General features: G+C 40.7%; 2 protein-coding genes across 8 annotated transcripts in view; one reads left to right on the top strand and one right to left on the bottom strand.

Moving 5' to 3' along the window:
• Positions 1-10,447, bottom strand: part of NDUFAF2 (NADH:ubiquinone oxidoreductase complex assembly factor 2) — a 71,569-nt gene extending 61,122 nt beyond the window's left edge. Inside the window, exon 1 of the mRNA XM_044446814.1 lies at positions 10,229-10,447. Coding sequence (XP_044302749.1) covers positions 10,229-10,355 — 127 coding nt within the window. The 5' untranslated portion in view covers positions 10,356-10,447. The remainder of the gene's footprint in view (positions 1-10,228) is intronic.
• A 470-nt stretch (positions 10,448-10,917) lies between these two features.
• The window catches only part of ERCC8 (ERCC excision repair 8, CSA ubiquitin ligase complex subunit), a 43,220-nt gene continuing 42,109 nt past the window's right edge, over positions 10,918-12,028 (top strand). For 5 of the 7 annotated variants that reach the window (XR_006416289.1, XM_044446311.1, XM_044446315.1 and 2 more), the window contains exon 1: positions 10,931-11,014. Coding sequence is in view for 6 of the 7 variants with exons in the window: in XM_044446311.1 (XP_044302246.1) it covers positions 10,938-11,014 (77 nt within the window). In the remaining variant the exon portion in view is untranslated. Of the gene's footprint in view, positions 11,015-12,028 lie in introns of all 7 variants that reach the window. The other 2 variants (XM_044446312.1, XM_044446310.1) reach the window with 1 other exon arrangement.

Genomic DNA, 12,028 nt, shown 5'->3' with positions numbered 1-12,028 from the left:
ACAACTCTGAAGAGCCAATATAATAAAAATCCTATCAAGCACAATGAAAAGATATATAGTGGGACTGGAAAGACAAGGAAAGGAAAAAATGTTTTATCAGTGACTGGACAACAGGTGGACTAAATATCACATTGTAAAGTTATGCACCTTTTAGTTTAATAAATGCAAGCTAATAGTTGACATTTTACTGGCCTTCTTTAATTCATTTTTAAACAGTAACTTATTCTGATATGAATGCTGATCATACCAACAGTGTCAATGGTGCCATTTCCTATTTGGGAAGAGAACCCCTGAAAATTGAGTGAATGCATTTGTTATTTTTCACTATCATCACTTTTTGTCAGGCTTTTGCCACTGAGCACTAAAACATCTTGGAAAGAATAAAAATACTATAAAAATAATTTTCTGGAGCCGTTATTTTTTCAATGATGGTAGGAAAGGCAAGATCATGAAGAACAACAGCGACTTTTGCCATTCTTTCCAAACAGCTCACAATGTCCAAAGCCCACAATAGAACTAATCTCCCAGGTTCACATATCACAACAACCTATCATGGCTCAAACAACCCCTAGAACAAACAGCTTGTTGTAAAAGGTAAATTACCCTTCAGGAAGTGGTACAATTGCAGCCCAAACAGCAAGCCACCCTTGCTTGGTACATATGAAGGGTTGTTATTTTATGTGAACCCAGTCATTATGACAGATTGTGTACTTCTTCTCATGATTCTCTCTGCACATGGAACCCCTCACCCTGTACAAAAATATCTAACCTTGATGGCCCTTGCCAAGCTGGTTATGTGCATACTGTCATCATGACCACTGCTTTTGCATGACTTTACAAGAGCTACTTTTGAATGGCATGTCAGAATTTGATTCCATTTGAGCTCAACACCACATGTTGTTGCAAAGTTAGGGCATCTCTGGCCCTATGGATTTTGCTTAAGTACAGTTTCCATAATTCCTAACACTGGCCATACACACTGGGCTGATGGCAGATGGAGCACAACTATCTGGAGAGCTACAGATGCCATGCCCCTACATCACAGGTTCAACATGGACTTTTTCTCTTGCGGGTGCTAGTAGCTGAGCATTCCAATAGGGCAGAACAGAGGCTTTTCAACTATGGAACCTGGCTGCATAGAAAGATGAAACATCTGACACTTGCCTTATTTTCAAATTAGTATTACAGTATTAGGATTAGTATTAAGATTAACTCTGAGGAACCATGTAACATTCAGTGAGACCCTGAGCCATCCAACAGTCTGAGAAAACTGGCATGACACAGACCAGAGAGGGCTGTGTTGAGAAACATTTCACAACTGAATTATATGTCTCTGAACTGTCATGCCCTTTAATCTAGAAACCCTACAACAGACTATGGGTTATTTGAGAGCTCTGCCCCCCCCCCCCATGACAAGCCATGCCACCCAGGTTCAGAAAAGTGGCACCTGGCAAGCTGGCATGGTTTGTGAACCAGACCAGTATACATAAATCTAGCTCCAGTGCTACTACTTTTCAGTCCCCTCCCCCCCCAGTCTCTAAAATTACACTCATAATTTTCTCCTTTCGTTGTTAGATGCCCCTCCAATTATTTTATCCTCTTTAACTATAGTGATATTGCAAACATACTTCATTGTTTATAGACCCATTATGGAATTCTTCCTGCCCAGTACCCACTTTGAAAATCATTGTCCAAGGTGTTAAAGGTTTTCATTAAATTTATATATTATTATTATTTTGTTCAAGAAGAAGCCAACAAGGAAACAAACAAGAGCTAAAGCAAAGTCTATCATTCTAAGTGTTTAGTACTCCCTCTGCTGGTTCTAGTACTCCCCCCTCCCCCAGCTAAATGCTGCCAACAAAGGAACTCACAAGATTTAATTTCTGCCTTCAGCTACAACAGACAACAGAAGAAAATACGAAGATAAAGCATAAAGCTTTTTTTCATAAAACTATGCTCTACAGATTGATTGACTTGATTTCAGATTATATTCTGAAAATATTTTGACAAACTGAACAGCAGGTTCCAAATCCTTACCTTCGTCTCAATCCGTACCTCAAAATTTGACATTTTAAGAAAAACATATCCTTAAAGATGCAGCTTCTCAGTTTCAGTCCTTTGACTCTATGGGGCTTTATGTCCACCTGTACATAAGTGGTTTTTTGTTGCAAGATGATCAAATGTTACTGATCAGGAATAACAGACTGACCTTCCTTGCTACAATATTAAAATGGTTAAACAAAGAAGATGCAAAAAGACAACAGAATAAATAAGCCTTTAATGTTACAGAATGTCACAGAATGAATGAAAAAAGGCTCAATATAAGGGCTTGAGTTGCTGATATATCATACCAATAAGGCCTGGGTAAAATACAACATTAAACCATTGCTTAGCATTATGAACATGACCAGGAGCAGGCCTCAAATCCATGCGTGCTTTTCCTCTTCCTTGCACATCAAGATGAAGTTTAACTTACAATTTTGAACAAACTACAGTGTGTCACTGTATTTGAACACAGATGTAGCAGACTGTTCAAGACAAACCTGAGTATTAATTCTAAATCAAGTTTTGAGTGACCTAACTACAGTTTGAGCAAACTACAATTTTGGATACTGTTTGCCAATAATGAGAAAATGTGTAAAACTGCAAATGGAAGCCTTGAGCCTCCTCCCCAGCAAGTGATAGAGGGAAAAGGGGCGGCTGTATAAACCTGAAACTCAAACCTTCTCCCTCCTGATGATAAACCACAATGTAGCATTCTATCTGAAGTGGGCCTAACCCACTGTTACTCGTTCACAGGGTGAGCCAATGTGACATGTTATTGTTCTGACAGCCCAGCCTTAGCCTTATAGCACAGGAAAATCTAAGCTGCCATTGCCTGAGGCCTCACAGACATACACACACACAAAGTATAGACAGATTATGGAAATATCCTGGACATTTAAAAGTTGGAAGCAAATTATTTGAAAGTTTACATTTCCAATAATAGCTTTCTAGCAGAAAGTTGCCCACTAATAGTTTGGAAACCCCTGCTCTGTCTTATTTAGCCCTATGAAATTATTAATGTATATACTTACGTTCGCATTAAAAAGATGGACACAATAAGAATTACTGCAAAGCTATCTGTGTTTATCTGCAGAGTATGCATTTTTGTAGGTAGTGTTGATCTGGAAATGTTTTAATGACATGTTTTAAAAGCACAACATTTACAATACCCAGTAGAAGATATGCAGTAAATATTACATGTCTAGCATGTTTTGTGTTCCAGCATAATTTCTCATTTCATTATCTTCAACCATTTTTGCATTCTTAATGCCAAATTGGTCTATTTTATACTAAATGCATTTCGTAATAAAATACATAAACTATACAAGAAACTTGTTTTGTAATTACTGAAATATGAATGGGTTGAAAATCAATATAGGCTGGCATAGCAAGACCAATTCATCATATAGAAAGCCATGGTGAAGCCCTGACAGTATGTTATGCAGTAAAAAAATAAATGCATTACACAGATAAATCTACCCTTTTTAGTGAAATACTTGACTGAGATAGTAAAAATGAATCATCAATCATGGTTGCTTAAGTGTCCAATCCCACCCTCCAGCTCATCCAGTTTCAAAAGTAGCAACTCAGAAGTCAGCTCAGAGTAAATGGCTTAGCCTGAACATTTCTCTCGGGACAAGCATGATGAAATTGTACTATTTAATCACTGTCAAACTAATCTTTTAACAAGTTTAACTTGCTAAAAAAATTGAGAATATGCAACAATATGGTTTCTTCTTGTACAGTATCAGACATACTTGAGGAAACGATAACATTGGTATAAGCTACAATCCAAGCCATTTCACACATTACACCGAGGCAAAATCGGGTTTGCAAGGTAACCTCAACTGGAAGGTGCCAGCAAGCACAGCTGTGTGAGAGATGGACCAATACACAGGCTTATCACTTTTTAAAATATGGTGTAGAAACACGTACAAAGGATATACAGAATGCCTAATATGTAACATAGCCCTCAAGTTTCTCAAAGATCCTTATCAATGCAATGGAAATTTGTGTACAATTGCATTCTGCATAAGACACACATGAATGTGCACTTGTGGGAGGTGATCAAATTATAACTGATTATATCAATTATTTCTGTGATCAGAATTATCACTTCAGAATTAAGAATTTCTTCCCAGAAAAAACTTGCGAGGCTCCTGTGGAGAGCAGCGAAAGTTCCTCTGGTCTCCACACCCATTCCTAAGCTGAGAACTGCTGGTTAGCTCCTTTGAATTTTGTAGCAGTCGGAGCCTCAGTCCAAAGCTGCTTTTTGATGGCAGGGCTGCCCTCACTGCGTATGCTGAACATGACTTCTCATTTGCACTTGGACCCCAAAAAGAACCTGCACCTGCTTCATAGAAATGTGTTTTGCAAACTACAGCTCCACAACCCTTTTTTGAAACTAAGGTGATTTTTCAAAATAGTATGTGTGTAGGGTGCTATTGCACTCATGGGCTTCTCACAGGCAGCTGGTCGGGCACTGAGAACAGAATGCTGGATGAGATAGACCTTTCTTTGGTTCCTCCTATGTGCATTCAATACGTCTTAGGATCCTGGTCTGGATATTTGTTGGGAGACCGAGGTATATAAACACAAGCTTCCTATCAATTCTAAAAGGCACAAAGATGTGTGAAGAGCCACGCTGCCTAAAAGTAAACATGAACTGATTTTAATATTTTCCAGGTCGTCATTCCAGGTGTTTGAAAGAGAAACAGGGCTAGCTGTTGCCATCTCTTACAAAGTAAAAGATAGGTTGCCTATTTACTCTGCTAGCTATACCTGAATAACCAGATTCCAGATCTCTACTTGCCATGGCTTCCAGTACTGCTAGCATGCTCAATGAATGCCAACCTTCCTCCCAACTGCAAATGTGGGCAAAGATCATCCCTGCAGTTGCACAGTAACTTCCATCCTTTCTAGTTCCAAGAATGGGAAACAGGTTGAGGGTTATTTGCCTCTTTGAACAGAGCAACCGGCAAGTACAGAGTCAAAACAAGTCCCATGTGTCCTCCACGCATCTGGTTTGACAACCAGGACCTTTCACTTTCAGAGGGCATGTCACAGGCTGACATGCCACTCACCACCGCAAGCAAAAATCTGGACCTGCAGATGTAGCCTTCATTCAGCAGGGCAACTTTGTGATGCTAACTCCCCCCCCCACGCCACCAAAAAAAGATCCTGAAGAAAGGCATAAAGCAAAGTTCAGTTCAGATAATCTTGGACTCATTTTAAACCTAAGATTCTAAGCTAAAATATCCAGCAAAGAAAATGCAAATCCATTAAAAGAAAGCCATGCTATGATTTTTTTAAAATTACTAGGCCAAAACTATTTTTATACAGAGAAAAGTTAATGGGTCTGCTGATTTCTTTGGTTTGCAGTCTCAGAAAAAATTAAACATAAATTACTTGTCCTTGCTGACAGCTGAAAGCCGTTTTTCTGTTGATTGCAAATTATCAAGGGAAAATGTCAGTCAGAACAAATATTTTTAGAATTTTTCACTTTTATAGTCTTGGACACTTTCTCCTAGGGTTATAAAGTCACCCCAGCAGCAAAGTCTTCTGGGATTTTTTTAAACACAGCATGTTAAAAAAAAGTGGCCTTGCGCAATGGCAACCGTTGCCAGAGCAGTAGCAGCCATAAACTACTTTGCTGGGCTACAGAGCTGCCAAGTTTGGACTAAAAGCTCCTGGTATCTGGATGCAATATCTGACTTTTCAGTTAAGGTATTCTGCTATTTTATTACTTTTAAAAGTAATAAAAAGTAATAAAATAATTTTTAGTGTGGGAGGAACAACTCACTTTGGCACCTGACCCAAAAGCAAATACACTGGCTTAGTAACATCAACTTCCACCCAAGCTGTGAATTTTTTGTAACTCACTCTAAACAGAGCAGTATGGATCTTCCAGCCTAACTCTCTTAATCTGAAGCAACCTAAGCAAGAGCTAGGTGTATTTTACACTTAAGATAAATAATTATATATTTTAGGGAACCTTGCAAAACTATAAGTGATTTTCATGATGACTGACTAGAAAATAAATTCATAATTTTATTTCTAAAATGCACTCTTGAGAAACCCCACAATATTACTCAAAAGAAAAAGGTGCAAACCAGACAAGGGCATTAGGAGGTTTGACTTTCAGCGCAAGTCATCAAATTTCAGGATGAGATAATGAGACAACAGCAAATGCTGCACATTGACATTCCAGGACTGGTTTTTAACTTGAAGAATATCGAAAAGTGCATCCAATAAAGGGTAAGGGACTATATTTATAGTAACAGCATTGGATTTGACTTTTATTCCACCAGTGGGAGCAGCTCCTGAATGGCGTTTCACTCAGAAGGCAGAAGTAGGGGAGGTGATTCCTTCCCACTCTGCAGTCACCAGTAAAGACCCCCATCACTGTTCTGAAGGTTCATCCAACAAAGGTACAGAGGCTTCCACCACTTTATCTGAAGCTGCCTGCAGAAAGAAGGAACCTTCCCATCTATGTGAGACTTATGCTGGGTCTAACCCACAGCTTGCATGTTTCACCATGTTTCGCCATTCTGTTTCAAGGCTGCACTACCTGCTGCTGCTCACTATTTCAGCCACTATTCAAATGAATAGTGTTGATTTTACACAGTTTTTAGTATGTTTGCAGTGTCACATCTGTACAAAGGTTACACAGTGACAAAACTAATATGCCAGTATTTTGGAGTCATCCTAAATTGGTTCAGATCTTAAAAATTAAAAGTAGATGAGACATATTCAGACCGAAGCCCACATGGAAAGCTAGTATATGTTGCAGTAAAAAACCTATTGTCTCAGAGTCAGAAACCAGCATGAGATTGGTAGACCCATCATCAAATCTTCTGATATGTAATGGCTATTAAAAAAAAAACCTTTTAAAAATATTGCTGAGGGTTGTGATGGTAATCAGTGAAGCCTCACAAGGATATGGGTGTTTATCCCTTTCTGCCTATGTTATTTCCCCATTATAAATTACCCCACCGTTCCTCAAACCTACTATCAGCCCCATGAGTTGCAGGTGATAACTACCTCTTGGAAGGTTTTGCATCATGGAAATGGGAACATTTGTGATGAGGGGAAAAGACCGGAGATCACTACTCCATTGCTCCACTGATATAACTTGCTACTCTGATTAACATCAGAATTCAACAAACACTTCAGAGTGAAAAAAATCTTAGGAGATCTAGTCACCCATCTCTTATGTCTCTAGCAATTTGTCACTGACCTCTTCTCATCACTAATACACAGTCTGCCCTAAATGATACAGTATTCCATATCCTTCTGTTGTTCAAATTACTGGCAGTGAAAGTTATCTTGAGCAGTGGGAGAAAGAGGAACCAGGATTAATGGATGCATCCTATGCTAGAACTGACATATGTGGCAGATCTGAGAAGCAGAATCCAGAATGCACAATCTCATTTTTGAGTCTGGTTTGACACTGGTCCCACAAACAAGAGAATATTTCATATATAAAGATTTTTTTTCTCAAACTGCTTTCATTTGCTGCTCAATACTAGTTTCTAGTATTGCTGTGCAGTAATAATTATTATTGATTTGTGTTTGTGAGATGCCCTAACAGTATATGGATCTTTAAAATAAAGCATGTTCAAATAGAACATAGATCAGATTTTAGATATAAAACAGAAACAACAGTGCCCCAAGTATCAAAAGTTGGGAACACTGCACTAAGGCGCAGTCAACAGATGAGCCACACCCACCAAGGGACCTCTGGATCACACCTACATTCGGAAGGCAAGCTTATATGCATGCATGTGCAACATGGACATTAATTTAACTTACAGCCTGATTTGATACACATTTATGCGAAAGTAAGTTCTACCAATATCAATGGAACACAGAGTTCAGATCCGTGTTTAGAAGGAAATCTTATGGCATTCAACAGTTTTTTCACGCAGATACATAGTACACACCCAGCATTGCAGCCATGGACTTGGCAGGATCTGCCTGTTATGGGCCAAAGGGCTTTGCTCATAGAAGGTACCTGCCTGTGGATCAGGGAATCCCCCAGCAAGGCTTATATTGCTCTGTAGGACCTAATATGCTAATGTAGTATTTTCAGGGGGCTGGAGGGGATGCCTTGCAAAGGAGGAGATTGGGAAGTTCACTACCACCTGGCCAGGTGCATGCACCTAAACTGAATGCACATCACGCTCACTAAGTATGCCAGGACTGACACCAGCACTGTGCACCCTTGGGAAGCAGTCAGGACTCTGTCAGCCTGACAAGACTCACTGTTGCATATCAAGTGTTTGGGACCAGCCACATCTTAATTTCCAACAATGTCCCTGACCTAGCATTACTCTGAAGCACTGTGGGAAGTCTAAAGCTTGACTGCCCAGTGCTGCTCAGAGTTCTACAACTGCAGACTGGTAGACCTGCAGATTACATGTTGGTCTAGGCCCTGGACCTGAAGCATACATGGAACTGTAGCCTTCACCTTAAATAATTATCCCTTAACATCTTTCAGGCTGCAAATCCATACACCATTCCTTGCAATTATACTATCCCACTAAAATGTCTGTCCAAGGAAACACACACAAGATCGTCCACAAAATCAGCATTGATATATTGGGAGAAAAATGTTAAAATATTAGTTTACCTTTATTAAATCTACTCAGAAGTCACAAAATAATAGGCATGTTTATGTTATTCTGAACTCCCTCAATCAAGATGGTAAATGAGGGAAAAAGTCAGAGGATGTAAGGAGTGGCTGATATTAAAGCTATGTTTGATTACAGTTTTAAAGTTTTAAGTAGGAAGAGTTGCAGACATTCAACCCAGACTCTGGGTTGCCTTTCCCAGGTACGTGCCCTCCCAATGTTATAGACTTCAGCTGCTTTCAGGTCCACTCAGTAGGGCTAATGGTTAAGAGTGCTGAAAAGTAATCCAAAACATCTGGAGAACACCAAATTGAGGAAGGCTTATCTGTCAGGTATAAGGATGGTTTTAATTTACATCTGGGTCCTTTCCAAGGGTTACTAGGAAAAAAACTAATAAATAAGTGATAGTTTCATTATAAGCAGTTGAATTTTGTTTCCAAACTTTGGGGGAACCTACTATTGTTGGTTTACAAACAAATAAAGACTTCATGGCTTTAATATCAGCCACTGCTTTCCCCTTTTATCTTTGTTTATATTCTGACCTGCTGTAAAGTTCTGAAGCATGCACTGTATTATTCCCCCAGAAGGTAACTGTGCCAGCCTATTGCAGCAAAACCAAGGATGGAGTATAATAAGAGAGCATCAGGGATGGGCAGGGTATGGCGAGTGAGAGTAAGAATTAAAAAGAATGAGGCGAAAAGGAAATTCAATGCAGAAAATACTGGTGATGACAATCACATTATTAACAGTTGTCCTTTAAAGTGCAAACTGAGATAATGGATATTTAGGGTAGGCCACTCTGTGAACTGAATGCTGAACTAGATAGATAGATGGCTGGCATGATCCAGCATGGTGTTTCATGGGATCTTACATACATATCAGCAGTAGTTGCACTGTGTATGACTACCAATGGTAACACAACTGGCACTATCTGTACTTTTTGCATTGATTTTCCTTCTCATCTTGCTGTTTACAGTTCCTTTCACTCTCACACACCTCACCATAAGGGCTGCAATTGAACCTGAAGCTCTCCATAATACACTATGTATCTGATGAAGTGGGTTATAATCCACAAAAGCTCACACCAGAATAAATACTAGTTTTTGGGGCACCACAAGGGTTTTTGTGGGTTCTGCAAAGTATTTTGTGGCATTTTGAGTTAGTCTAATAAAGCTATTAGACCAACACGAGTTTTAAAGTTTTCTCTTCAGGCCAGTCCGCTCATGCAGTTGTTTCAGCGCCCTCCAGCTGTTTCATACTGCAACTCCCAGCATTCCTGACCGCTGGTTGAAGCTGAAGAGCATTATCGTCGAAACATCTGGAGGGCATCAGGCTGGCGAAGGCTGACGGTGCAGGTAAAGAGGGGACAACTCAAGACTGTCCTTGACCATGCATTCCTGCGCGGTGGAGCTCTCTGACATCCACGAGAGCGATGTGCTGAGTGCAAGCCTGGAGGCAGCCCTTGCGGCGTCTCAGGCGCAAAGGTGGTGTCAAGAGCACACGACTGACTTTGCTGTGGACAACCGGCTCGTCTCGCTTCGTCTCACCTGCCCACGTTTCGTGCTGCGGCATCCGATAATACATGTTCCCGAAGGGGTCGGTGCCCACATACTGTTTCTCTGGCCCTGAAAAGAACAGCTTCACCGAGCGCAGCAGCCTCCAGAAGCGGCTCATGCCGAGCCCAGAGTACGCGGACGAAGCTCGCCCGCCAGCCCGCAACTAAAACCGCGCTGACTCGCTGACAGCACAAAAACACGTGACATAGTCGAAGCGAAAGAGGCTCCGCCCCCTTCCTCTTCGGCCGATTAGTTGCTGGGAGTCTACGCTCCCCCCCTTGGCTGATGAATTCTTCTCTGCTCTATAGAGACGAGAAAAGTCAAGAGAAGCACATTCTGCAGTTCCGTTTCTTACTCCGTAGGAAAGAGTAATTTTGAATTATTGCTGATTTTATGGAGAACCTCTACGTAGTCTGCTGCGAAAATAGTCCGAGAGATCGTGAAATTTCAGACCGAAAAACAAAGAAGAGCCGGCACATTTTTTTCAATTCTTTTTCTCCACAACAGCCTTCATGTTTCAGCGCATGCGTATTCCACTTTTCGCACTTTATTTTCTTTAGTCTCTTTCTATGCAGTGATGGGAGGCGACGTCTGAATAACGCGTCATCGGGTTGGTTGAGAGAGCCGCGCTCGGAGCCAATGGGGGCTAGTTGGTCCTTCAAGATGGCGGCGCCGTGGCCAAGGTTTATTCCTAGTCATCATGCTGAGTTTTATTTCCGCCCGTCAATCAGGATTGGACGAACCGCTGAGGCTTCGCCGGGCTGAGTCTACCAGGAGGTAAGGTGCATTTCCAGCTAAGCCAGGCTTCGTCTCCAGACACTGCGCCTGTCTCGTTTGGAGACCCTTTCTGACTGGCGCACTCTTGGCACTGAGTTTCCTTTTGGAGAAACGCTCTCGGCCGCTTCTCAAGTAGGGACGGTGTGGTGCTGAACTTCTCTCTGGATTAATGTTTTGTCTAGCACGACCCGCAGGCTGCCTTCTCTTTTTCCAGAGTTTGTGTATACTGTCAAGTGGATGGGGGGTGTGGAAGCGCCTGGACTGGCTCTCCTTGCCCAATTTGTGAACACATTGTGAAGAAGTGACTGCCATCAGTTTAAGCGTGCAAAGATCATGCACTGGAGCATTGGGTGTAACCTGTGGAACAACCTATGTACAAGTTGTGTGTGTGTAGGTTCAGTATCTATAATCAGGGACTCTGCCGTTCAAGAATTCCTGTTTGCAAATAGCAGATTGCACACAACTAAGCTCTTTTCATTGCTGTTTATTCCAAGGCGAGTGTTACCCCCTAGCCAAATGTTACTTATTTTCTGTGTACGTCCAATGTAAGGTATGTTCCTTTCTGGAGTAGGATCTGACTTCATAACCAGGGTCCCTGTTTGTGTCAAGTAAACCACATGTGTGTGTTTTCTATGCATTCATGCATAACTATGCATTGGAGGATGCAATCATTAAGTATGCAAAGATTCTGAATGCTTGAAAAGGTTAAGGTAGATTACACTGAGAAATAATAAAGTATTGTTCTGAAAATAAATTAAAATGATGGCAAGAATTTTGCCCTATGGTTTGTGGTAAAATGCAACAATATTAATGTGCAGTCAGCAAAACTGAAGTGTAACATTTTAGGGAGCTCTTAATATTTTGTAAGCGAATCTGAATAGGAGCAACCAGGAAATCAACTGATGCAGAGGCAGTATGATGCACATAATATAGTACTCCAAAACAAGGCAACAAAATGAAAATCAATACTGCATATAGTTTATAAATATTACAGATTTGCCCTGTTTATTTTTT

Source organism: Varanus komodoensis, unplaced genomic scaffold (genome assembly GCF_004798865.1).
Source record: "Varanus komodoensis strain SLA01 unplaced genomic scaffold, ASM479886v1 scaffold5, whole genome shotgun sequence".
NCBI classification, from domain to species: Eukaryota; Metazoa; Chordata; class Lepidosauria; order Squamata; family Varanidae; genus Varanus; species Varanus komodoensis.
Note: the sequence above shows the minus strand (reverse complement) of the source record. Positions and strands in the feature narration are given on the sequence as shown.